Consider the following 27,888-nt stretch of genomic DNA (forward strand, 5'->3'; position numbering starts at 1 on the left):
AAGAAAAAGCCTGCACTGCTTCACGAGTTCATCACTGCATCCAAGCCATTCCATCTATAGCCCCTCATGTCAATTAGACAACGGCATTTAAAGCTGTATATGTAACACTTGATTAATGGTTTATAACATATTTTATACATTTTATTGAAATGTAAGAACATTTTAAAGGTGTTAATTACTGTGTTTATCAACAGTTACACTCAAGCTTCCATAACTGAATGGCATCGCAAACAAAGGCTTAAAATCATTACACACCATATGTTAGCAACAACAATAACTAATAAAATACCAATTATAGACATAGTAAAGTCGAAATTAAAGTGATTAGGGAATGATAAGCACTGCAAAAGGTTCATATAAAGCAGCTCCATACAACTACTGTACATTCCTCTGCATTGTGTGTTACAAGCCATCTATTAAATATACCGCTTATAAATAGTAATTAGCAGATCTAAGTTAATTCTTGTTCTTTCTGCAAGTGTGCACTAAATAGATGCTACATTCAATACCTGATAACATCCTAGTGTAAATTACCTCAACTTTACATCATGAAACTTTTTTGATCAAAATGATCCTTCAGATGTCAAATTGAGGACATGCAAAGTTAACATTAATATTTCCCGGTACTAAAGAGGCTTTTGATTTTAGCATATGTCACTTCTTGTCCAGATCTGCAAGGATGTCCAACCAATCTCTGCAATACATCAGGCATGTTACAACATCTTAATCTCCATCACTGTTATGCCCTAGAGCCATATTGTCTTGAATGTTAAGCCTGAGACAAGAGTGCTGGCAGAGAGAGCTGGCGGGGACATCTGTTTTAGGAATGGACTGACTGCTAATTGGTAATTAGTGGCTCATTACTTCCTGGACAGGATGCTTGCCAAAACTAACAGAATCACCTGTATGCAAGTCACCGCAAGTGTTGCCTGTCCTGGAAAAGTGTGAATGCTAGTAAAAGAAAAGTGTTTGGCTTAAAACCCATTTATGAGACAAATATATGTTTTGTTACACACCATCACCATTATATTATAATATCAACTTTTTTCTCTACAAAAATGCTATGAAGCCTCTTTTGCTGACTCTGTGGAATGACCTACTGACTATCAGCCAGTAGACACTGTAAAATCTACTTTATTTGATCGGTTTTTAGTCGACAAAAAATCTTTCTACTATCAAGTAAGTATTGGTTATTCATTATTTAATGTGTCTCTCTCAGAAAACTTTGGCTTACAAGTCAACTGAAATAAAAGAAGATTCAGGTATTGACCATTTAACATAAAGGCCAAAGAAAACAGAGAAAATGCTTGTTCCATCTTCAGATCTTAATGTTGAAGCTACCTCTAGTGGTAGGAAGAAATAAATACACCAAATAAAATAAATAATGACGTTTTATTCATATGAAAACTATATTAAACCCTAGAGACACTGTCTCAAATAGGGTCAAAGCCTTATGTGGGTAAGTCTTCATTCTGCTCAAATGTCTGAAAGACAGAAACCAGCTGTAGACAGAGCTTCTCTTAGAAAGATGTGAAATTGGTTGAACAGTTTATAAAACTACCATTTAACCGGCAATGCTTTAGATTAATGTTGCCCTTTCCTTTTAATAGTCTTTTTGTTTTTTTTACAAAAGGACAAATACACATGATCTATTCCAATTAGAAAAGTATGAAACAAACTCAAACAAAATGTTTTTAAACATAGTACTGTTTATGAACATTGAATTACAACACTTCCTTTAGGGTTTTTTATTTATTGGAGTGGCTGAACAGGTGTGTGATAGCAACATTATTGCCTCTCGGTTGTGAGCAAACATCCTGCTGCACCTTGATAACTGTGTGCATCCATTTGCCTTCAGGATGAAAGTCACTGAATTATAATTGGATCATGGCTTTTATTTTAAATTAATTGTTATTTGTTTTTAAAAAATTGTTTTTAAAACTTTCAATTCAATTCTAATTAAGAACAAACAGAATAAGACCTGAAAAAAATCTTCTTTGCCCAAGGCTTTTGGTAAAATAGTGTAAGACATTTTGTACCAAGAAACTCTATTTACTGGCAACGAGCATACACTGCATTATTTATGAAAACCAGCACGTCTGATTGAAGACAGAAGGTTTTTACTCTGTCTGTCATTTATATTAAAAGGCCACATTGTAGGTCTCTGAAACATACGACCACTCAGGCCAGTTTTACTGTAGGTAGACGATGATTTATTGGCCATAAAACTATGATAGTCACTGTTATCATCAATGCTTGCAACTGCTGGTTTGCACAGCTGACTAAAATGTATTTATTGGCTGCAGATGAGAGTCTGCCCTGCTATGAAAACAGGTCTGTCAGATATCTATGGTGACACCAAAGCATAGAGGCATTAGTATTAAAAGTCATTATATAAAGAAGAAAACTGCTTGCTTTCATTTTTACAGTCCATAATGGGATTTTTTTAATGCAGTTGAGCTTTTATTGTAAGGTAATGACTTTGAAAAGAACCTAGAAAATGCATGACTGCTTTAGCAATTACTGTGATGTCTGAACTGTCTTTCAGATTCATTTGAGACTGCATCTATTTTAATAATGCAAATATTTGTATAATTGTCTGTGAGGGGCTTTTAATTAGATCTCTTGGTCTTCCATAAAGACAATGTGGACTCCAGTGTGATACAATGTGGACTTTAATGGTGATCTTTCCACTATGATTCACCTATTATAGCAAGGAAGGACATAAGTACATAAGTGTAAAGTCAACCAAAATGTAATGTTTCCTCAGCTGCCAAAGCAAATAATAAACTTCAATATTTGATAGTGTGGGAAGCCCATGTATGTGCAGGGCCTTAGGCGAAATGAAGCCCATGGCCGTCAGCACACGGATACACGGTACACTGAAGCACAGCATAGGATGACAGTAATTGTGTTTACGCTTGTCTATTATTCAGCCATTCCATTGTGCAAAAGTGTTGTTACACTATTGGTTCATGTTTTATTCTTGAAATGCAATCAAAAACAAGTTCTGTTTAGCCTATCACATTTAGTGATAGGCTGCTTCAATTTCCTACAGAGGGGACTCAGATCAGATGTGTTTGTTCATCATATGCTGCAACATTTACATGAGATTTTCCTAAGAAGCAAATTCATAATTTGTTGAGCAGTCGTTTTTACAGCTTTGAGACCTGAGATATTTATTGATCACCACACCTTCCTATTTATTTTCCACCTTACACAGTCCAATTATACTTTACACTGCTGCACTGACGCTGTATGAACCAAACACACGCTGTGCACTAGGTTTAACTTGTTCAACTTCTGTTGGTTTCTAGTCTCTCCAAGCAAGATGTCCTGGTACTTTTACCATCAAAAATGCAGTTTTTATTTATAAATAATTGGCATCCTGGCTATGATGGGTCCTTGGCAGGGTGCTAGGCAGCCGCCTATATCCCCTAATGAACAGACTGTCAATGGTCCTTCTGTTGGCTCTGCTTGTTATCAGGCTTTTATCTTTGTAGTCTGAACCCAGCAAGAGTTGATGCTTTCACAGTGGACCCTCATAAGAACAAGAATGGACCACCAAAAATTGGAGCAGCAGACTTATGAGACCAAGGGCCCGCAGCTCAAATTGCGGGTTCATGACAGGATAAAAAGATAAATTTTAAATGAAGTGGAGAAATTAAATTAGATCTCCAACCTGAAAGGAGTCACAACACTACTTTACTGTATCAAATGAACAAGATGCTGGCAACTCTTCTCGAGCAGGACAACGAAACTAAGAGGTTTATGGAACAGGCTTCACATCAATCCCTTGTAGCACAAGAAAAAGCTGAGACCAGCAAAGTGAGAGCTGACCTGCCAGAAACTAAAGATCTGCTGAGAGAGTGGAGGTGTGTACAAGATTAAAAAACATCAAAAGCATTCAGCGTGGTTGATCTAACAAAAGAAAAAGCCCCCGCCCCATGATAAACTGAAGATATAAAGAGTGATCATATGGAGCGATAGCAAGACTAAGCATTCTCCCCGAGATGCAAACATGCAGATCTTCCTAAGTGGCTTCACGTGAAGGACAGAAAAATGACCAGAAGCAATCATGTTGAGTGATGGGAGAAAGAGCTTAAAGAAAAAGGTGACAGATCACAGATCACAAGTCCTGACTTCCACACTCAGCCATTTCAAACGAACACACCAACACATTTATACTTGTATACTTCCCAGGACCATTAAGACCTTACGGTTTTAACCTTTAAAAAGTCTTTTAAGGTGTGTTGTTTGAGGGTTATTGCTTGATTTTGGGGAATTGATACCAAAATGTTTTCATTTCTCTGGTTTAACTGACACTTCTCTTGCCAAAGATACAAGAGCTAACATATACACTCAGGCCTCTGAGGAAAGGGGATTTCTGTCTGAACTACCTATGGTGCTTATGCTCATTAACAAAATGTTCTTGGCAGATCCAGGTAGGATTCAGCTCATCTGACTCAACAGTTGCAGTTCAGGATGCAGTGAGTAATGCAGGATGTTATAATCCTGTATTTACCCACATAGAACAAAAACACCTGGAATAAACTGCAAACTAAAATTGCAATATATTAAATAAAAAATTCAATATAAGGGAAACTGGGGCCTATATTTTTAATATACTGCAAGCAGCTCTAGCAGCTTGTGACCAACATTTCAACTCAATTGACTCTGATGAAGTAACTAGTGTTACTGCATGTTGGTTTCAGTCGGCCACACTAGATCTTTGAGGTCTACTTGCATAGTGTGGCAGATCAATTAGCGTACATTTCCCTTTGAACACTGTTACATCCAATATGTGTTTTCCTCCCTGCAATCCCTTTTTTCAGGCCAACTACATTGTCTACATCAATCCTTGTATTGTGTCATCTGTCATAGTCTTCCATCAGCGCATTAATTTCTACTATCATGCACCCTGAACAGGATAAGTGGTTACAGATAATTGGTGGATGGATAGATGGAGGAATGGAACGTTTTCCTCAGGATGTGGACAGAGACTACACCTACTGACCATTAAATTGGGTCATGTTGGGCCTGGCAATTGAATCACACATCCTGACAGCTGCGACAGCTCTACATTGTTCAAAAATAGCATTTCTTTTTGACTTGAAGCCCACATTTGACAACTTCTGACACTCTAGAGTGAACAGCTTTAAAGGTATATTGACTTTCAGCTTTTTACTGCCAAACCACAAGCCAAAAAGTAAAACATTATCTTTGTATACAGGGTAAGGCCTTGATCACACCGAACATGCTTCAGCAGCCCAAGGGCAGTTTGCCTGTTGTTGTCTTCAATTTGCTCTATGAGGTTTCATTGCTGAGCACATGTATTTCATGCCATTTCATGACTTGAGACAACTTTTTTTGATTCAGGTACCAACTGTAAGTTTCTGAAGAAGACTTACAGTTTCCACTCTTCAGCCCTTAACTTCGTCAGTAATGTAATGTGTGGACAGCCTGTGCAACACTGTGGGAGACCTTCTTTTGGCTTAAGCTCTTTTATAAGCAGATGTTTTAAGAGTTAACAGTGTGACTCTTAGAAAGTGAAAATAAATTAAATCTACATGATCAGTGGCGGCCACACCAATAAATGAGAATGAGCTTTGTTTAGTCATGAACCAGAGTAAAGTGGCTCTTCATTTACAAGAGGAAACTTTTCATCACTTACTTGATTTCTCATTTACTGACTCATATACATCGATATATGTATAACATTGTGACCCCCTGTGGAATTTAATACCCTTTTAAAAATGAATGAGGTGGCCAAAACATTGGAACCGCCTTTTCTTATATTGCACTCCAGTACGACTCAACTACCCACTTTGATTAAACACATCATAGAATTATCACCTTTCTGACGGTTTTAACTTGAAAACTAAGAAATCATAACCATCAAATTGCAGAGGTGTTCATAATATTATGCCTGATCGCCTCTATGCGTGTGTTAAAATATCACGTGATCTCTGTGAAAAACAGAACACAACCTGTCGAGAATTTGGATTTATTTGGATTTTATTATTTTCAATATCAATGCACAGGGGACAACACTGACTCAATACAATGCGTGTGATATATTCAAAAATAAAGCCCCAGCCAATATTCTAATGCGTTTTCACTTCCCTGAGAGTGGCTGCTGTGTGAACTATAACCATGGACCCATAGCGCCACCCTGCCTGTAACATCACATTCACGTCCCACTAGCAAACCGCCTCACCAGCCTCATCTCCAGCACAATACCCAGATGTCCCTTATCCGTGTCGGCTTCCTCTTCTCGGACACAGGTAGTGGTGCTGCTGGGTCTCTCTTTGTTGTGCTGTTCGGAAACGAGCATGCGCAGACGCGCTCTTTATTATACAGGTGCGCTCGCTCCGCTCAGCCCACCTGAGGACACAGCCGGTAGAGGACGAACTTCGCCGTGGAAATCGAAAGTAACAGAAAGGCTGATACGGTGTTTCTTTGTCCTTATAGCCACGCGGGACATGATTATGGCTGTAAGTATTTAGCAACAGGTATTTACAGAAGTCACGCTCATCGCAGAACAAAATGGCAACCATAGCTTGTGTTTCCAGGACTAAACGGAGTTTTGTTCCGTTTATATTGTATCTCACTGGTTTGTTATAAACAGCAGGGGCTGTTATTTTGGAATCAAGTGACTTGAAGCATTCACTTGTTTTAACAGAAGCGGCGGGATGAAATGACAGCGAGCAAAGTCAACATGGAGGAGTTTTTCCAAACGGTAAATATCACAGAGGTTACGTGTGATATCTCCTCTTGTTTCCACGCTTTTTCACTCACTGGCCACTTCATTAGATACACCCGTACACGTAGAGCTACACCTGTACCTGTACCTGTACCTGTAGGAGGTGGTTCTAATGATTTGTCCACCTCCAAAATTTTGAAACGACCTGTTATTATAATGCAATCCAGGACGACTCCACCACCCACGATGACCTCAATAATAAACACATGGTCGAATTATCACCTTTCTTACAGTTTGGATTTAAAAGCTGAGAAATTCTATCATTGTAAAAGTAGTATTCATGGCAGGAATACAGTACTGTAGATCGTACAGGTGTAACTAATGAAGTGGCCAGTGAGTGTATGTTTAAATAATATAAGCCTGTGTGTGTGTGTGTGTGTGTGTGTAGGTGGGGGAGGTGAGAAGCCTCATTGAAAAAATCTCTTGCCAAGTAGAGGAGGTGGAGAGAAGTCATGGCGCCATCCTTTCTTCTTCAAACCAAGACAAGAGTAAGTTCAGAGCATCTTTATCATTGTTGCCCCGCGACTTTAAAGTGTTCACATTACAGAAGAGCAGAAAGTGCTGCCTTCACTCTTTTTCCAGACATGTCTCACACACAGCACTGTGAAGGCAAATAAACCACCAGAGAGAAAAAAACTGTCTCAACAGCCTTTGACAAATACTCCTGTGTCTGTTTGCAGAGGGGGTAGAAGTGCACAGAAATAGATAAACTACACGTTACACTGTCATGACTAAGCAATTTGAAAATGGTAATAATCTTAGATCTTCGTCTGCAGCATGTGATCACAAATCCACACTCCACATTACTGGTTCAATGTTAAGCTAACCTTAACCACAGTGAACTGGAATAGTTATTCTGTAAGATACATGCACAAAGTTGCCGATTAGACACAAGTAAAATACAGAAAAATCCTTTCTTGGTCTTTTTAATGCTAAACAGCATAAGCAGGCAAACCATGTCACTGTTTGCATACTTTACTGTGCTGTAAAGTTTACTGTTTTTAGGTTTTGATATTTTTGTATATGGCAAACATATCTAAACCACTTTTCACTCTGTCATTACGGGTTCATATGCAGATGCAGATTGAGTTGGTCAGGGTCATACGCTGAAATCATTGCCCCCATGAACCGAACTTGTGCTTTTCTTAGGATATAAAGACGAGCTGGAGTTGCAGAACAGCGAGATCAAGAAGAACGGTAACATTGTCCGAGTCAAGTTAAACTGTGAGTGGATATATCTTTCTTTGAGCCGTTGTAAAATGTTCTCTTGTACAGTAGATACTGATTTGTTTCTTTCAATATGTGGGACATATAAAGTACAATACCACCATGTGCAAAAGTTTTTTTATTCTAGAAAGTTATATGTGTGTCATCTGCATTTGTGACAGTGAGGAGGAACTGTACAACACATTTATTCAGTTTACAGTATGTGACTATTGATTGGTACACGAGATTTGACTTGCAAATGAATAGAACATAAAAGCTACTCCAGTCCACTGTACTTCTGTCATCAACAAACACTTTTGCAGGATAACAAAACATCTTGTCTTATATCTTGTACATCTTGTCAAAGGGAGAAAAAAAGTAACTTACATCAGCAGATTTTATTCAAGGATTTCTGTGATGTAGTCCGTTTTAATGGTTTTCATTTCCTGAAGTTGTGTTTATATTTGTCTTAAACCTTTCTCGTGTTCTCTCAGCAATGCAGCAGAACCTGCCTGTGGACGACAAAAGTACATGTGTCTCGGCAATGCAGCGTATTCAGAAAAATCAGGTTTGTGACCGTGTTGTTTTGTGTAATAACCCAGATTTCATAGAAACACCTGAAACTCTGTGTGTAAGATATTTAAATGAGTTAGCTCAATATTTGCAAATGGTCTGTTGACCACCTTTCTACAGCACTCGCATCTGACCCGGTGGTTTGCCGAAGTCATGAGGGGCCACCATAAGGCTCAAATCTCCTTTAGAGAGAAATGCAAGGCCCAAATTCAGAGACAATTGGAGATAGGTGAGTTGACAAAATAAATAATACATGCCCTCCTCCCTCCTCTTTTTCTGCTCCGTGTTGTGTAAATGGACTTCATTTTACATCTTGATCTTTGAAAAATGATTAAAAATTTAGAATTCATAAAAGATAAATGACCAGCTGTTATTTTGAAAATCCGTTATCTATCCTTCATCACTGTTTCTTTCTTTCTTTCTTTGCTGTTTTAGTTCATTTAAATAGGTGAAAATGTAGGTTTGTTATCTGGTCTCAGATCACATGCATGCACATGTTTGGGTTTTAAGGATCAGTAATGTAATTTACTTTGGTTCAAGTGCAAAAATGCCATCCTGTGTTAAACAGCCAAAGACGTGAAATCTTATCAGTTAAAAAATTTCTCACCACAGTCTCGTATTTCCTTTTTTTCTTCCTGTTTTATGTTATTTTCTACCTTCTCCTGTTAAAATAATCACCTAAAATTCTTGTAACCTTTCAAAATATTTTAATTTCAGTGGATAAAGTGACTACAGATGAAGAGTTGGAGGAGATGCTGCACCGTGACAATCTTGCCATTTTCATCTCTGATGTTAGCAAGTTTCTTTCAATTCTTGATCAAAAGACAGTGCTATGTTATCCTTAATAATGAATCTATTTAAGTGACAGCTCTTACTGCTCCACCTTTCCTTTTACAGATCAACTGTGACGCTCGTACTACAAGCCAGGCACTAAGTGAGATTGAATCTCGTCATCAGGATATCATCTGCCTTGAGTCCAGCATCAAAGAGTTGCATGAGATATTTGTTGACACTGCCATGTTGTTGGAGATTCAGGTGAAATGGCCGCCTAATGGAAATGTTTTATGATGACACAAGTAAAAAAATGTACTTGGCCTAATTATGTTTTTCTTCTATCAGGGTGAGATCCTTAACAACATAGAAAAGAATGTAACAAGTGCTGCTGAGTATGTAGATGAGTCGAAAGCAGAAACCCATAAAGCAGTCACATACAAGAAGAATCCATACAAGATAGCATCGCTCCCGAGTTTCTTCAAGCCCTTCAAGAGGTAAAATGCTGCTAAAACTCCAACTGATCAGACAACCTAACCCCCTTAACCCTAAACCTTAAACCATAACTCAGCTGCTGATCTCAGTGACTGTGCCCGATGATCAGCACTTAACATGGTTTAGGATACAGTGCCTGCCTGCGCCCTCAGATGTCTTTGTATAATTCAGAAGTTATTTTTTATTGCTAATTTAAACTCTTGTAGCAATGAGGAGTGAAAGGGAAGTGTGCGGACAAGCCTTGAAATGCAAAAGCAGAAGAGAACAACATCATACAATAACATCCTTTTTTTTTACCATTTACAGGCTTCTATATATTTAGATTTTAGCTTTCAGATGTAGCAAAACCATCACACTTATTAAACTGGTTAAAGCAAACTGTGAACTCACTTACATTTACTGTTATTGGCCAGTAGGTGGCGTAGGAATATTATCTGCAACTATGCACTAGGATCATTCACTTCTCCTCCTCTGTAGTCCTGCTGCATTGTTTTTTGTTTGTTTTTGTTGTTGTGTTGTTTTGTATTGTGTGTTGTAATAATGTATTTTTATGTAATTTATTCTAATGCTGTGAAAGAAATGTCAGTTATTGCGATGACTGAATTAAATCTACAGCACGTGGTGAATTTGTCGATTTATTGCTGGCCTCTAAATTGTAACAGCAATAGACACAGGATAAAAATGGTTATTCTGTGCCAAACTATAGTAACAGAGAGGTGCTAGAGTGACCCTTACTCTAGTTACTGAGTGTTTCACTGTGGTTAAATGTTGTGGGCTTGGGCATGAAAATTATCACCTAAAGATTTTTGATAAAACATTATCTTCACAGGGAATTTAAAAGTATGACACATCTAAAATGTGTCCATTTGTTGTACTCAGCATTACAAACCCACCACACAAAAGCCTTGCAGTACTAAAAGGTCTTCCATATCGATGTACACGTGATATGTAGGTGATTTAAAATATTAAAATATTCATCAATGCGTTTCTAGGTGTGATCTAACTAGAGTTTAGACTCTGCAAAAACTCTCAAACCAGCTCTATACCTGCATCATGGGAATGCTGCCAGGAAGAACCCAGTGACTTCTGCCTCAGACTTCTCTCTCTCTCTCTCTCTCTCTCTCTTTTTTTCACCCCCCCCTCCTCGCTCTTCCTCCTGGATAAGATTTCACAGCACCTTTGTGCTTTTCTGAAGCTACTAATTTCCAAATAGGAAACAGAGGCTGGAGAATAGGAGTAAATGATAAGGATGACAATGTAATTGGATGAAAGATGGGAAAGTGAAGTGATAGATGGAAAATATAAAGAAACACAAGCCTACATAAAAAGAGTTTCTTTATTGGTTGCGCCAGGGTGGTGGGGCCCACAAAACAGGGCATGACCACAATTTAAAAGGACTGAGCAGTATTTGGCTGCAAATGTGGGGCCTAGCTGTCGGCTTTAATAGACAGATCATCTCTCTGTCTTTTAAACTAACAGGAGCCTTATGTGATGATAATGGCCAATCTCCAAAAGACCCATTAACCATTTCCCCAGTTGGAATGGGCCAAAGGAGAGAAGAATGGATAGGAGGAAATAGTTGAAGGACAAAGGCGAGACAGGAGACAGTCTCTTTTTCTCCCTTCCCACAGAGCCTCCGGAGCAGATTTATTTCTTGACTTTGCCCTGGGCAGCCACAGCCTCCATAGCCTTTTTTACAGTTTCCTCATCACCAAGGAAAGACATAGGCTTAACGGGCTTCAGGTCTGCATCCAGCTCATACACAATTGGGATTCCCGTGGGCAGGTTCAGCTCCATGATGGCTGCATCAGACATACCTACAAAGACCAGACAAATCAACGTGCGAATCAGCAGTCAGAATGAAGGAGATGAAACTGATACAATGATAAGCTTGCCTGAAAACTTCTGTGTCAGACAGGAAGCATATAGCAATTTATTGAATGTATTAAGTTATTTGCATTACTGTAACACATAAGAATCTTGCATATTTCTCCTTTTTCCTTGGCCATGAAACATAGTATATTGTATGACCTTAACTTTTGACCTGTGTGGCTGCCTTATCCGTGTCTGGCCACTCCTTGAAAAAGTACAACCTTTCTACATAAAGGTCATGACTGTAATGGGAACCAAGCTCCTGTCCCTCAGCTTTAGTGAGAGAGTCCCAGCGTGCTATTTTTATGCACTGTAATGCCCAACTGAGTGTGTGTGTAAATACCTGTGTGTAAAGTGCCATTCTGATTATTTAGACTTTGACCTTGTATGCAAGAGCAATCCAGGACTTAACCTGAAACCTTGTGGTTGATGAAATTCTGCCATTTTGTTGCATTAGATTTAATGCTATCACCAGTTTCTGCCAATGACTGCTTTGGTTTTCTCATATTGTACAGTTTCTCTTTCAGACTGTAAAGCTCACCTTCTAAGTGTTTCACAATGCCACGGAGGCTGTTGCCATGGGCAGCGATAATAACGTTCTTCCCAGCTTTGATTTCAGGGGCAATAACCTCATTCCAGAAGGGCAGAGCACGGGCGATGGTGTCCTTCAGTGACTCACATTTTGGCAGCTCACCTGGTTTCAGGCCTTTGTAGCGCCGAGACTGAGGGTAGTAAGAACAGAATGTAATTTAATTAGAAGTAATTTACAACTGCCAAAAGATTCACAACAAACTGATAGTTGAGTAAAGATGCAGTTCTTCAAAACGCATGTCAGTAGGTTTTAGACATTGCTCTGATTGGATTTAATTATTGAAGCACTTCTGAAATTGGCCCATTAGTGAGTAAAATATGTATTTTTTTAATTTTTTTGGGTTGTCTCACCTCACTGATGACTTTGTAGTAAGGGTGGTCCTTGTCCATGGGTGGAGGTGGGATGTCAAAGGAACGGCGCCAAATCTTCACCTGCTCCTCACCGTGTTTTTCAGCCGTCTCAGCCTTGTTGAGACCAGTGAGGCCTCCATAGTGGCGTTCATTCAGGCGCCATGTGCGAATCACGGGCAGCCACATCTGGTCTGTGTTCTCCATGATTGTCCACAGGGTCTTAACAGCACGCTTCAGCACAGAGGTGTAGCACACATCAAACTTTAGGCCTGCTTCCTTGATAGCTTGGGCTCCTCGCTTTGCCTCCTCCAAACCCTTCTCACTGAGGTCAGCATCAAACCAGCCGCAGAAGCGGTTCTCTTGGTTCCAGCCACTCTCACCGTGGCGGACAATAACCAAACGATGCACAGCGGTCATGTTTACAGTGTTCCTCCTGAGTTTACCTTAAACCAAACACAGGACCCTCAGCCCTTCTAAGTTGTGGACACACACACACTGGCTGACCAACTGTGAGCCCCAGCCAACATACCACACTCTTTTTATAGTAGCCTGAAAAGTGGCTGTGCATAGCTGTCACGGCTCTTTTATTTTCCACCTCTGAGAGGCCCTCATTCTCTGATGGACACACAAGCCCAGCCAATAGAACCAGATCTTTGCTGGGCTTCTGGGACATATGTTGGTTGGGAAGGCCAGAGGTCAGGTAAGCCAAAATAGCAACATGACTTTTAAGCTGAGATCTGTGAAACAAAAGTGTAAAGATCAGAGTTGGCTGCAAAAAGGCACGTCAATCTCCAGCTAACCGCTTAATGTTTACATTGTCACAAGTTCACATTTATTCATAGTTCTACTGTGCATTTGTTGTGTGGAATAAGAATAAAATTGCCACTCAAAAGTTCCACTGAGTTTTATAAGTTGTAGGAGTCACAAGCAACAATATACAGCTGAATTTAAAAAATGTATATAAATGTTTGTTTAAAAAAAGTCACGTGAACTGTGAAGCTAAATCCTGACTTAATCTGGTGTTTCACATCTTAAACAGGAAGAGGGCATTTAAAGTAATTCCTGTCCATCACCTCTAGGAGTTGCTCTAGTATCATTTACACAAATAAAAGTGTATACCTTTTCATACTGTATTCAGAAAGATTGGTTTAATCTGCCATTTTGTTTTATAAACAGTTTTTATGAGCTACAAATGCCTAATAAATAAATCTTATGGTTTTTGGTAAGAAATTCTCAGATGCTTAGGCTTGAACTCCATGGTATTAAACTGCAATACACAGAAGTACAAGATTAACTGCAATACATAAGTTCAAACTGCTGCCAGTGGTTAGTTTTGTTTTAGTTACTACACTACAATTATTTTTTTTAATTTAGTTATTCTATTGTCTGTTCCAAGTCTTGATTGAACACCTAATATTCCACCTTACTGGGAATGTTGGATGCTGTTGAGGCAAATAATCAAAGCCTGATATTGTGCAGTATCTTCATGACATGGGAAAAAGCCGAACTTAAACTTACAGGAGATAAGGGTGCTGATGAAGCTCAGAAAATAAACCACAGAGCCAACGCTGAGCACTCAATGTCTTCTGCCTCTTCCCATCAAATTATGATCCATTTATAGAAATAAAGTAAAATACAATAGTCCAGAAATATGATAAAATAATGGAGCTCCAGGCATAATGCCAACTATGTATAACCATGCTTTATACATAATGTGGCCATGAAAAGGGGATAGGTTTCTCTAGTGTAGGAAATAGCAACTAACAAAAATAATGCCGCAGGAAAAAACAGCGAATGTGACTTTTTCCAACATGGCTTTTCTGGTTCTATTATAAACTCGTACTGATAAAAGTAAATTAAGTACAATGTTGGCAGAGGCAAATTAATGTAACTAACTTTAAACCTTTTTTGTTCTTGGTGCATGTTTAGCTTGTTCTAGAGTATTCTGTAAAGCAGCAGTGTCCTACTTGTTGGGCATCAAACAGCCAGACATGGAGGCATTTGAACATACAGCAGACACACATCAAGCAGCAAGTACAGACCTAAACAAAGCCTAAATGAGTGATTAATAGACTTCTATTTTCTAAAATGTCAAAAAAAAAAACAAAAATGATAGTTTTGTTCCGGGTGTAGATTAGTAAAGCTTTGAAAGTCTTCATAAATACTATTTATGACCAGATATTTAACAGTGTTGACATCAAGAAACCAATTGTTAATTTCCCTGTGAAGTTGGAAGCTTTGGGATGTGGATGTTGTACACTACCCAGAATGGTTTTGTCAGGTGTGTGATAGCGTTATAAGTTATGCCTTGATGCTGGGAGCCTTATGTTAGTGTCAGCTTCACAGAAAAAAAAAACAAACAGCACCTATAGATTAGCACTTTAAGTGATTTTAATTTGTTTGGAAGAGATGTTAATGGTCTGATTTCGCTCTTTCATTTCTCTAGGCCCTGTAAGCATCTTGTCTGCCAAAAAACACCCTGGTGCAGATTGTCAGACTGCTGTTATGGTGGGAAAAAGAGTACAAAAGGGAATTTGTGTGATCACAACTGTTACGATGACTCAGCCTGCAGCAGTCCATGCAACTCCCACTGAAGTCCCTCACCTCCCACTGCCCGCCTCATTTCTGCTTGTGCATAGCACTGTCTGTAAGTACTGGGGGCCTTTGCTGCATAGGCAAATCACTGGAGCAGAAACAACCATATCCATATATATACTGTATATATATATATATATATATATATATATATATATATACAAAGGTGCATCGTGCACACTATGCATACACATAAACACATGATAAAAACACTGAGATCCTCCTGCAATTCACTGCAACAAACTTCATTAATACATGGAGTCAGTAGCAGGATGATTAGCCTAATGTTACTGAGCCACTGCATAGTGTACTTGCACAGATGTACAAACACACGCACAGGCACACAAAAAAAGAAAATGCACATCAGCAAGTGGATATAATTTGCCTGCCAGGGTATCTATGCTGCAGATGAGAGGTACTGTTTGTCTCTCATCAAATTAAAAGAAGAACCTGATAAACGGCACAGAAAATCAAGAATATCCTGTACATCCTTGTAAAATCACTATAATAAGATTATATATGATATTTATTAAATCGTAAGTTTTTTTTGATGTTGGAATAGATAACGAGATGTTGATAATAAATATAAAATACATATCTGCAGCAAAAAGCCCTGTCACACCAGTATTACCAGTTTCAAGTTATTTTTGTGTAAGTTGTGACTTCAAATTCAGTAAAAGGCAAGAGCAAAGCACATAATCTATAAAGTGACAAAAAAAATAACAGAAACACATGTATATACTAATTATTTATACATTTCATAGAAAGCAGTAGAAGTTATTGATGGACCATGAGGCCTGACATTGATTATATTCCAACTAAATGAAACAATTTTAAGTTCAGTTATACATGTTTGTCTGCTCAATTTAGTGCCTCTTAGCTTCTATTTGGGTGGGATTTAATCAGTGTAGGTCTTTTGAGGTCAGTTCTGTTCTCCACCAGAAGGAGAGATGCTGTGTCATGCTTGTAAATTCAGGACACCCCCCCCCCCCCCCCCCCCCCCCCTTCTCTTCTACAGAGTGGCATGTTTAAGTCACATCTATGTCCAAGAAATTATTCATGCTGTTTGTGGGCAACTTTTTTGATTTGTTATGTATTAAACAATCCCACATAGTGATAAATATTTTAATAATTCTATTTTATTCATAAACCTGGATTTTATCAATGCCAAAGTTAGAACAAGACATTTTTATGTTATTTAATAACCACGTTCCTTTTGTCTTCATCTTTAACCCTCACTTATTTCCCTCTCACAGTCTTTGCCACCATTTCTCTCTCTGCAGTGTAAGCCTATCGAGCCTGCACTGTCAGAGTGTGGGGAAAGCGCTTGCGTCAGAGCTCACTATCCTGCTATAAAAGCGCAGGCTGCTGCAGCAGCAAGCAGTCAAGGCTTAACCTGAGCCCTGTCTACACCTCCACACACACAAAGAGGAGCGGGCGAGCACCCTGTCCTCCCACCACTCAGCCATGAGTAGCATCGGCTATGACCCCTATTACTCCACCTCGTCATACAGACGCTATTATGCCGAGCCGCCCCCCCGTGTTGTGGTGACCAGAGGGAGGACCCACTCGGTCTATTCCTCCCATGCCTCCCCGTTGTCCTCCTCCCGTCTGCAGTACTCCTCTCCCAGCCGGGTACTGCTCTCCTCCTCCTCACCAGGCTCTTCCCTAGAACTGGAGCTCAGCCAGGCAGCCCAGATCAGCTCAGACTTTCGTGCCGTGCGCACTCAAGAGCGCAGCCAGCTGCAGGATCTCAATGACCGCTTTGCTGGTTTCATTGAGAGAGTGCGTGAATTGGAGCAGCAGAACCGTGCTCTGGAATCGGAGCTGCTGCTGCTGAGGCAGAGGCATGCTGAGCCGTCCCGTCTGAGAGCACTGTATGAGCAAGAGGCCCGTTCCCTGAGAGCTGCTGTGGATGAGGCCAGGGCAGAACAACAGGCTGCAATGGGCCAGAGGGAGCGACTGGAGCAAACTCTGAGTGCCTTGCAAGGTCGATATGAGGAAGAAGTGCTGGCTCGGGAAGAAGCTGAGGGCAGGTTGATGGACGCCCGTCGTGATGCTGACCAGGTCGCCTTAGCTAAGGCTGAGCTGGAGAAGAGTGTCGAAACTCTGCTGGAAGAGCTGGCTTTTATCAAGAGGATCCATGAAGGTGAGATTGGTGAGCTTCAGGCCCAGGTCCAACTAGGCGTCCAGGTGGCTGTAGAGTCTGAAGCTGCCACTCCAGACCTCTCTGGAGCTCTCAGGGACATCAGGTCTCAGTATGAGAGGCTGGCAGCAAGGAACATGCAGGCAGCAGAGGAGTGGTTTAGAGGAAAGGTGGGCTCTCTGACGGAAACTGTAGCCCAGCACAGCGACGCCGTGAAAAGCTCCAAGGATGAGGCAGGAGAGTACCGACGCCAGCTCCAGTCCCGTCTGCTGGAGATTGATGCATGCAAGGGCCTCAATGAATCCCTGGAGAAACAACTGCATGAGATGGAAGAGAAGCAGAGTGCTGAAATAGCTGCCATGCAGGTCAGAGGCGGTTGCACGTGTATTCTACTATAATGTGTGATTAAATATTCAAAACTTTTGTTTATTTAGGAAGTTATTCTTTTAGATGCTTGAGGTTTTTATCTTGTCTCATGTTTTTTGTCCTGTTTGTGTAACTTACAAATGTATTTGTCTGATATTTAGGACACTATTGCAGAATTGGAGAGTGAGCTGAGGGGCACCAAACAAGAAATGGCACGTTATCTGAAGGAGTACCAGGACCTCTTGAATGTCAAGATGGCTCTGGATATCGAAATTGCTGCATACAGGTAAAAAATGGATTAGAGCAGTGAGATGGGAAATTCGAGTGCATTTCTGAAAATTAAAACAATTTAAGAGGACAATGTTCTTACTTTTATTTTTTTTTTAAACTGCCTCAATCTTATTCATTTTAAGCTTTGTGTTTTTTTTTATCAATTCATAACAAAGAAATTATTACTGATTTTTGAGGCATTTTTTATTTTGGTAAACTCTTTCTGGGATAAAAGCCCCATCAGAGATCACTTTGCATCAGACACCATGATGTTGAGTGTAAATTAATGTATGCTACTTGAAAAATTAAAAAAACTATTCATTTAAAAATTTGCTATCTACTCTAGTAACCATTGCCTGTTTGTCAACAATCTATACAGAAAGCTGCTGGAAGGAGAGGAATCTCGCTTTAGTGTCGGAGTGGCTGGGGGAGTCTCCTCTTTGTACAGCCACAGTTTGTCAGCGCCCTCCTTTGGCCGGCCTGTCTTTTCCAGCCTGAGCTCCAGCACCTCCTACCTGATGACATCACGCCTGTTCAGCTCCAGCGTTAGCACTACCGAGGGCATCATCTCTGCCAGCCACGCCCAGCAAGCAGCAGCCACTCCACCCGGTGAAGAGGTAGAAGCAGAAGAAGAGGTTAATGAAGAAGAAGAGGAGGTGAAAGTAGAAGAAGAAGGAGAGGAAACAGAGGAGACAAAAGAGGAGAAGGAGGAGGAGGCAGAGGGAGGAGAAGAGGAGGAAGAAGGAGATAAAGAGAAAGAAGATGAAGATGAGGCTAAGGAAGGAGATGAGGAAGCCAAGGAAGAAGAGGGTTGGTGAAATTTTTTAATCATATACTGTATAGTATAGTATAGTATAGGTCTTGATGGTTCATAACAAAACTCATTTATTCATACAGGTGGTGATGAAGAGGAGCAAAAGGAAGAGGTGACAGAGGCTGCTGAAGATGAGGGGGTGAAAGAGGACAAAGAAGGAACAGAGGAAACTGAAGTTAAAGAAGCCCAAGAGGAGGAAAAAACAAAAGTAGCTGATGACAAAGATGAGGGTGCAAAAGAGGAGGAGGAAGAAAAAGATGAGAAGGAAGAAGAAAAAGAGGAGTCAAAAAAAAGTGAAGACAAAGAAGAGAAAGTTCAGGCCAAGAAAGAAGCTGATGATAAAGATGCTAAAGCTGCTCCTAAAACAGATGACAAACCTGACACCAAACAGGCAAAAGAGGAAGAAAAAGCAGCCAAAGCTGAAGCTGCAGAAGAAAAGAGCACAAAGGATAAAAAGTAAGCCTGAAGCCTCAGCAAACTTCAGTGTAGACCTCAGCTCGATAACCAATAGAGGCATCAGCGCTATCGTCTCCAACCTGCTTCTTAACATGGTGCTCAATAACAGTCCAATAGCCATTTACAGCAACAAATCAAGGTTAAACGCTTGCCAATATCCAAAGTAACTCAGAACGGTCTGGTAGCACACACAATGAGAGTAATACAGTATGTGTAACTGCTGCATACAAAGTGAGTGTTTGAGTTTTAGGTGGTAAAATAAACAATTCTTGAAGCCATACGTGTCATTGATTTTAATTATGCTAAAAATACACAGTTTCAGAGTTCACATTTACATCTGACCAAAAGATGACATACACACATTTACTGTGTAGCCTTTGTGAGTGTTTGGGACACTTGTTGCTCTGCACTCAGCAGGGGTTTTGATAGAGGTGAGTGTGTTTTCAGGGATTCCAAAGAGTCGACTTTTTCACAAAATACCTTCTGATTAATATCCTGCGTAATGTGCATATCATTTTATATCATTTTTAGATTAGGTTTAAACTAATTTTGATATGAGAAAACTTTACATTTTCATTTCCAAGTAAAATGCAGCCTAACTCAGTATACAGACTCAGGGCTCTGATTCTACATCCTGACATGGTTTGCAAACTGTGTGGCTTTAAAATTCAATGCTTTAGCGCAAGGGCCTCCAACACTTTCCAAGTAGCTCGCCAAAGGGTTAATGAATCCTAAATACATTTGACAAACTTGATTATTTATATTTGACTTGTCACTCGGCAAAGCAACTTAGACGTTTATCCAATCAAATTCACATGTGCCCCGCTCACTTCTTACAGAAAAGGCCCCTCCCACGTCCCAAAGCGCTCACATGCGGCCCAGTCCACGCGCAGCAGCCCCTCCCAGCTCCAGTGAGAACAGGGAGACGTTCACCGCTCTCGCTGCTGCAAATGTAATGAATCGCGCATCACGGAACCGCCGCTGGTGCCCACAGCAGTAAGAGAATACAATAGAAAGAAATGCATGCAGACACACTAAATGCAAAAATGCATAGAAAAATATTTTTTTGTGATGCTTTATTGCAAAATGTAAGTTGTGGACATCAACATTTTGTAAAGGCCGAGGAAAACAGCTTATCAGTTTGTTTGGGTTGAAATAAATTATGAGAATAAATGTTACAAAACATGAGTAGCTCTCGGTCATTTTCATTTTTTAAAAGTAGCTCTTGGGGAAAAAAAGGTTGGAGCTTTTGACCTTTTAACATTTATTTCCTCTGAGGTCATTTTAGTTTTTAGTTTACCTGTACATCGTACACTTGACTTCTCCAACAAGTTTGGTATCACATTCAAAATAAGCCTACATTCAGTGAATACAGCTGATTGGAGGGGCTTTTTATATGGAAAGGCTCGCCAAATGCTGAGCCTACATTCCCCAGAATGCAACACGCGGGTGAGTTTCGGGTGTGTTATGCTAGGAGGAGCTAGCAACTAGCCACAAGCAGAGATGTCTGGCAAGCTCGTTTCTATTTTGATGCGCAACTCGGTACGTTGTTCATTTTCAAACTTATCTGGAGGCACAAAAGGCTTTATACAACTTTTTCTTGTTCTGACTAGGCTACACCGCTCCTTTTTACAGTAGTTTAATATCTGAATATATGAAACTAACTTCTGTTTAACAGTGGCCACTGTGTTCATAAGTGGAAATGACATGATACTGATAAATAAGCAATCAGAGCTAAAATACGGCAACGTGTTGCTGCCACCATGAGGATTTTCTCCCTCCGTATCTCGAAAAACGTATAGCTTCTCGTTATAACGCGAATATTTTTTTCCTCATAACGAGAAGACTTTCTCGTTTATTTTTGCAAAGCTTGCAAAGTTTGCAAAGCTTTGATCATTCAGACATATTCACTAAATTGTCATTAAAATAATTAACTGCCGCAAATTTAAAAAGTACGAAAAGTTTCTAAATTCCAAACCCCATTTGCAGAAAAACTGGGACATTGTAAAAAAACAACAACAAACAAACAAACTAAAAAAACCCAAAACGGTTTATTACACCATTTTTGCTGATCTTTTTTTATTATTGCCTAAAATACCTGATTTTATGACAGGTATCTTTTTTTTTTTTTAATTGTTGCAGGTGCAATATTGCAGATTTCTGGAAGGACTGCTGTTCGAACGTCCACAAATACAAGTTAATACTTTACCATGTAAACAAACAACCATATTAAAACAAGACCATATTAAAGCTCATTTTAAAGCCAATTTAAATTGGGCTAAGGTGAAGTGAAAAACGGTTCTAAGATATGACAAGTCAAAATGATCAACCGTCTGACTTGGTTTCAGTGCACAGTTCAAAAACCAGCTTCTGTGGCAGAGTGGACATGCAACCACTAATGCAATAATTACATTTTAGTACCATTTAATTATTGGTATCACATTCAAAATAAGCATACATTTTCTCATTTTCGTCATTTCACATGTCTCTATACTCTTAGCTTCCAACCTATTTTTCTCCTCTTTACCTAAAACCTATTTTCATTTTATTCTCTTTTTATATATATTTCACAAACCATCCCACCTTTTCTGGAATTTGAGTATGTATATTGTTTATATAGCATTTTGTTTTAGCCAATGCATCACTTTAAATTGCTTGGTGTAACTTTATTTTGTAGTAAATATGTTTAGATTTATGTTGTCTTAATTTTCTTTTGTGTGTAAAATCCAAAATGTGTTATTGTCATGTAGTGCAAAGGCCAGAGGAAACAGTTGTTTATTTTTTAATATCACATTTAATAAATATTAAGAGCTGACAACAGTTGACAATATAAGATTTAACCTTTTTAATTAAAGCCTTTGTTTCACAGGCAATTATTGCAAAGCTCTTTGCTGCTTAGTTGTAATACTTGTAACTACAGCTGACTGCTTGAACTATTAGAACGTTTCACAATTAAAAAGCATATAGAATAATGTAAAGTGACAAGAGACATTTTTTTACTTCATTATGACATTTATTGAGCAAATGCTGCTGGGAAATCATTCATGATGAGTAAATTAATGGGATTGCAAACAGTAGCACCTCATTTATTTCTGTATTTAAATTCAAGTCCATCCTATGCATACGTGAATGCATGTCTTTGCATTTACAGTTATAGATATTGTTTTCATTTGCACTCAGGTAAACATAACAGACACTGATAAAAAGCACGTTTAAGGCTAGGAGTTTCTTCAGGTTTGTTAAGCTGTACATGGTCATGTGATTATCATATCTTTGCCCATTTCTTCACTGTACGTTGTGTATTTGTTATTGATTTCTTTTTGGCTCAGTTGGTATCTTCACATCTCAAGTAAGGCTTCTTCAGTAGAGCATGTGTCTACATTGGGGACCATCCCACCTGCCTGTTTCCCCCGTTACTTAAACAGAAAAAAATCTTTTCAAGTTTCATAATATTGCTCTCACTCTCCCACCCACATCGCATATATTCCTTTTAGATATTTACTCTTTTTACAGTGTATTTCTACCATACATACAGATAGAGAGGAAACTACTCCTCTCCCCTGAGCTAGCATGCAGAGACCCACCCTCCCTCCCACCCGCTGAGCTCATCCGTGAACTGCAGAAAAAAAGAAAAATAGGTTAAAATGTCTCAATCGCTTGCTCCTAGCCGCATCTGCGGTGAAGCCCGTTTAAAGCTTTCATGCATTTTTGAAATTTGTAGCATTTAACTTTTGGCTTCTCTCTATGATTTGTTTTGTATGTTTGACAGTGGTTATCTTTATTACATAACTCTAGCTGTATGATTTTCTTTATGTTAGTTCTGGATTGATTGCTTGTCTTCATAACTTCTCCTCTGGCCCCCTTCCTGCTCCTCGTCCACGCGATCTGGCATCTGGAGTCTGCTTAGTCGCCCTCTGTCACCTGCTTGATGGTCTGGGTGGAGTGCTTCTCTGTCTTCTTGGTAGCGACCTGCTTCTCCTGCAGCACCTCCTCCATCTCCTTCACTCGCTCCGTCACAGTGACAGATTTGGTGACATGCTTGGATCCGTCCTCTCCCGTGGTGATGGTCTCCACAGTCTTGGTGATTACCACTTTCTGGCTGCCATCTTCCTTAACAGGGCTCTCGTCTACACCATTAGCAATCACTTCAGCTTCTTTCCCCTCATCCTTCTTCTCTTTCTCTTCTGGGCTGCTCTTGTCTATATCACCATTCATGGCTTGATCCTTCTTTTCTACTTTCTTGTCCTCTGTTGAACCAGCCTTTTTCTCTGATTTCTCTTCAGTAGCCTCAGGGGCCTCACTTTTAGAGGTCTCTGTCTTTGGAGATTCAGCCTTTGGAGATTCAGCTTTTGGAGATTCAGCTTTTGGAGATTCAGCTTTTGGAGATTCAGCTTTTGGAGATTCAGCTTTTGGAGATTCAGCTTTTGGAGATTCAGCTTTTGGAGATTCAGCTTTTGGAGATTCAGCTTTTGGAGATTCAGGTTTTGGCGACTCAGCTTTTGGAGATTCAGCTTTTGGCGATTCAGCTTGTGGAGAGTCAGGTTTGGGGGATTCTGACTTTGGGGACTCAGCTTTTGGGGAACTCAGTTTTGGGGATCCAGCCATTGGTGAACCCTCCTTGGGAGACTCAGGCTTAGGAGATGCAGGTTTGGGAGATTCAGATTTAGGAGACTCAGCTTTAGGTGATTCTAACTTAGGGGATCCAGGTTTTGATGTCTCAGTTTTAGCAGCCTCTTCCTTCTTAGCCTCAGGCTTGGGAGCTTCTGTTGTCGGAGCTTCTGTCTTGGCTTCAACTTTTTCTGATTTGTCATCTGCTTTCTCATCTTTTACCTTCTTCTCATCTTCTTCTTTGTCTGCATCCTCTTTTTCCACTTTCTCAGCTTCACTTTTGGATGCTTTGTCACTGCCTGCATCTTGATCGCCACCCTCCTCTTCAGCAGCGGCTTCTTCTTCTGCTTCCTCCTCTCCTCCACTGCCCTCCTTCTCTACAGCCTTCTCTTTGTCAGGAGAGATTTTAGACTCAGGGGCTTTGGAACATAATACTGTCTCCTCAACATCTTCCTCCTCCTCTCCACCCTCTTCTCCTTCTTCATCACCTCCCTCAGCATCACCTCCCTTTTCTCCTACTTCCTCTTCTTCCCCCTCTTCTTCCTCATCCCCACCTTTTCCCTCTCCCTCTTCCTCCTCCTCTTCTTCCTTAGCAGGTGCGCTTGAGCTAACTGTAGCTTCAGTAGCTGCTACAACTTCTTCCTCATCTCCACCTTCTTCTCCGTCTCCCTCTTCCCCCTCACCCTCTGCTTCCTCATCCTCTCCTCCCTCTTCCCCCTCTTCCATTCCTTCCTCTCCCCCCTTTTCACCTGTGGCAGACAGCTCTTGTGCTATTTCTGCCAGGGCCTCATCAATGTCAGCCTTTTCATCCTCCACCCTCGTCTCCTCGATGATTTCTTCCACAAACTTGTGCTGCACCTTAAGCTTTGGGGCATCTGATTTAGGTTTTGGGATTTTAGGTGAGATAACTGCCTGACGGTAAGGGAAAGTGCTAAAGTGGGTCTCCTCACCCTCTAGGAGTTTCCTGTTGGGAAGAATAATACAAAATAAATTTAAACCCCTCTTATGACATTCTGTAAAATTACTAAATGTTTTTTATAAATTATTTTTTACATGTCACATATGAATACGTATATACCTGTATGCAGCAATCTCAATGTCCAAGGCCATCTTGACATTGAGCAGATCCTGGTACTCACGCAGGTGACGAGCCATCTCCCATTTGGTGCTCTTGAGTTCATTGTCCAGCTGGTGAATTGTTTCCTGGGGAAACATGGCACAAAAGACAATGCAACATTGAAAATATATTTGCAGGTTCACAGCTCTGTGGTTTTCACAATTACTCGACCTGAAGATTCTTACAGAGGTTTTCAAAATATTTTTGTATTTGACTTGTCCTCTGTGAAAGTCAACCCATTTTAATTTAACCCTCTTTTGTTCTCTTTGCACATCTGGTAAAGTCTGTCTATGCAGCAAGGAGTTTTGCTCTAATGTATTCTGACGCAATACAGTCTGAAAATGCTGAATGCCTTTTTTCAAGGGCAACCTCCACAATTATTCAATACACCCCCACACCCACCCGCCATTCTCAGTGGTCTGACACAACGACAGAGCCAATCGACCCATTCCTCTGACTCAGCAAAAGAATGGGGGTTGGGGGGGGCGTCTGCTGCAGTGTCTCCCTTTAACTATTTCCTGACTTATGGAAATCTCGCAGGGTGGTAAGGAAAGTCGGAGCTGAGTACTTGTAAGCGCAATGATGCCCATATAGCAATGGTTACTCAGCAGGAAATGTTTTACCACTGGCCACAGATCATTGTATAGAGAGGAAAATATGATCCTTTTCACTGTTATCGAGAAAGTCTGATGATTTCAAATCTCTCACATAAAAACTGCGTCACCACAAAATGTAATATATGTAATGTAATATCTGTGTAACAATACACAACAATAATATGAATATCTGTTAAATCGTAAATCCGTAGACAAGTATCATATTAATAAATGAATAATACAAAAAAGGGGACTGATTTGAGTTAAACGATAGCCAACTTCACAGGTTCTTACGCACTGCTGCATGACATTTTTCCTACCTGTAGACTGGCCAGGTCGCTGTTGTGGCGGTCCTCGATGTCATTCAGCTGCCTCTCCAGTGAGTCTCTTGTCCCGCGAACTGACTCCAACTCCACCGTCTTCGACTGCAGCTGGCGTCGGTAGTCGGTTATCTCGTCACGGGCTGACTTTATGGCGCTCTTGTTCTGCTCCGCAGCCTCGGTGAGCTTAGCATAACGGCACATGAACCAGTTTTCCACCTGCTGCAGGTTCTGGTTGGAGTGACCCTCCAGCTCGCAGCGGATCTCCCGGAGAGCCTCGGTGATGTCTGCCTTGTGGAGGTCTTTCCTCTCCACGGTCACCTGAGAAGCCTGAATCTGGGCGATAAGGTCGCTCACTTCTTCCTCGTGGTTGTTGCGGATGAAGGCGATCTCATCCTGCAGCGACTGAACTTTCTTTTCCAACTCAGACTTCATCAACTCCGAGTCACCCGTGTCTTTCTTCAGGACACGGATTATGGCCTCTGTCTCCTCGCGGATTCGAGCTTCCTCTTCAAAGCGGTCCCGGAGCCGCTGGATGTCATCTTCGATGTGGTCGGTGTCGAGCTGTATTTGCGCCTTGTCATGGTGGATTTGCTCCAGCACAGAGCGCAGCTCCTTCAGCTCCTGGTCATAGAGGTCGCCCAGCTGGGTACGGGAAACCTGCTTCTGCCGCAGTGCCTGGATCTCCGCCTCGATCTGCTTGTTCTGCTGCTCCAGGTAGTGCACCTTGTCAATGTAAACAGCAAACCGGTCGTTGAGCCCTTGAAGTTGCTCTTTCTCGTTAGAACGTTTGTAGTCTCCGTTCAGGATGGCGGTTTGACCATAATCAACGCTGTCGGCGGAGCTGAGCACAGTTGAGCTGTATGCTCGGGATGCCGGCATATTCACGCTCCGTTTGTAAGATGCGGTCAAGGTGGAGCCGGGGCTTGCCCGGGACCAAGACTGAGAGCGAAAACCACTGGAGGGAGTGCCGCCGGAGCGGCTGTAACCGTAGCTAGTCGTCCTAGTGTCCATAGCTCTCCTGAAGGGGCTTCCTATAGAGTCCACCGGGTAACTCATCCGGTCAGACTACCGAAGGAGATGTGCGCAGTAATGAAGGGGAACGGTGCTGGAGGAGGCGTGTGTATGTGGGTGTGTGTTATGTGTGCAGGTGAGTGGCTCTCGCAGCGACTGAGACCTCCTCGGTCTGCTCCTTATATATCTGAGGCTCTGTTGCTAACAAGGCAAGTCCAAGATGTTTTGTTTCATCCATTGATGGGAGGGAGAGGAGGAGGGAGATGAAGAGGAGGAGGGACCCCCCCTCCCCCTCAGGCCGTCTGCTAATGGTCCGGGGTCCCGTTTAGTCTGAACCACGTGGGCTGGATAAGATACGTGAGATAGATTGATAGATATTTACTATTATTTACAGACTAATAAAATTATGAGTTTGCTGTGTTTTAAAAAACTTATTTTACATGTGAGTCGAATCTGTCTTTTCAGCACCACGGATAGCGACCAGCAAAACCACACTGCGTTGTTTTCTCAGCTAAAAAAGTCTATTTGATAAACTGACAGTAGGTTTATTAAAGCAAACTGTGTAACCAAGTAATGAAGAGCTTAAATACAGGGGCAGTTGAAAATCCATCTTCTATATCTGCTACTAATTGCTAAGGGATGGTATGTTCCTACATTTTATTACATAAAGAGACTTTAGATTCTGTGATCAATGGCTAGTTTTTCTGTGTGCATGTGCATAGAGGACAAAGATAGATTGTTGTATTATTCAGTTATAAGCTTTTAAATGAAGATTAACAGCTTTCAACTTGTCCCTTCAGTGGTCACCACGTTGATTTGGCATGAGTTTTTATGCCAGATGCCCTTCCTGCCGCAACTCTCCCATTTTGTCCGGGGTCGGGACTGGAACCAAGGTGGGGTGGGATTCTGCCTCCCAATCCAATGCTCTACCACTGAGCCACCAGGACCCCTATAATTTGCT

General features: G+C 40.8%; 4 protein-coding genes across 4 annotated transcripts; 2 read left to right on the forward strand and 2 right to left on the reverse strand.

The window, feature by feature from the left end:
• The first annotated feature begins 6,214 nt into the window (after window positions 1-6,214).
• On the forward strand, window positions 6,215-10,437 carry LOC137103875 (syntaxin-2-like). Its single transcript, XM_067484613.1, has 9 exons — window positions 6,215-6,497; window positions 6,686-6,742; window positions 7,155-7,254; window positions 7,916-7,990; window positions 8,467-8,540; window positions 8,666-8,774; window positions 9,263-9,336; window positions 9,443-9,580; window positions 9,665-10,437. The coding sequence occupies exons 1-9, from the start codon at window positions 6,336-6,338 to the stop codon at window positions 9,815-9,817; spliced, it is 942 nt and encodes a 313-aa protein (XP_067340714.1). The 5' UTR covers window positions 6,215-6,335; the 3' UTR covers window positions 9,818-10,437.
• A 692-nt stretch (window positions 10,438-11,129) lies between these two features.
• On the reverse strand, window positions 11,130-13,146 carry pgam2 (phosphoglycerate mutase 2 (muscle)). Its single transcript, XM_067484614.1, has 3 exons — window positions 12,626-13,146; window positions 12,225-12,405; window positions 11,130-11,628 (listed from the first exon to the last, which is right to left on the reverse strand). The coding sequence occupies exons 1-3, from the start codon at window positions 13,040-13,042 to the stop codon at window positions 11,459-11,461; spliced, it is 768 nt and encodes a 255-aa protein (XP_067340715.1). The 5' UTR covers window positions 13,043-13,146; the 3' UTR covers window positions 11,130-11,458.
• A 3,443-nt stretch (window positions 13,147-16,589) lies between these two features.
• On the forward strand, window positions 16,590-19,550 carry nefla (neurofilament light chain a). Its single transcript, XM_067484612.1, has 4 exons — window positions 16,590-17,731; window positions 17,894-18,018; window positions 18,382-18,812; window positions 18,900-19,550. Exons 1-4 carry the CDS (start codon window positions 16,688-16,690, stop codon window positions 19,274-19,276), a joined length of 1,977 nt encoding a protein of 658 aa, XP_067340713.1. The 5' UTR covers window positions 16,590-16,687; the 3' UTR covers window positions 19,277-19,550.
• Window positions 19,551-22,263: 2,713 nt separating this feature from the next.
• nefma (neurofilament medium chain a) lies at window positions 22,264-27,115 on the reverse strand. The gene is made up of 3 exons (XM_067484757.1): window positions 25,914-27,115; window positions 24,959-25,083; window positions 22,264-24,844 (listed from the first exon to the last, which is right to left on the reverse strand). The coding sequence occupies exons 1-3, from the start codon at window positions 26,970-26,972 to the stop codon at window positions 23,176-23,178; spliced, it is 2,853 nt and encodes a 950-aa protein (XP_067340858.1). The 5' UTR covers window positions 26,973-27,115; the 3' UTR covers window positions 22,264-23,175.
• Window positions 27,116-27,888: the final 773 nt, after the last annotated feature.

This window comes from Channa argus, chromosome 18, assembly GCF_033026475.1.
Source record: "Channa argus isolate prfri chromosome 18, Channa argus male v1.0, whole genome shotgun sequence".
NCBI classification, from domain to species: Eukaryota; Metazoa; Chordata; class Actinopteri; order Anabantiformes; family Channidae; genus Channa; species Channa argus.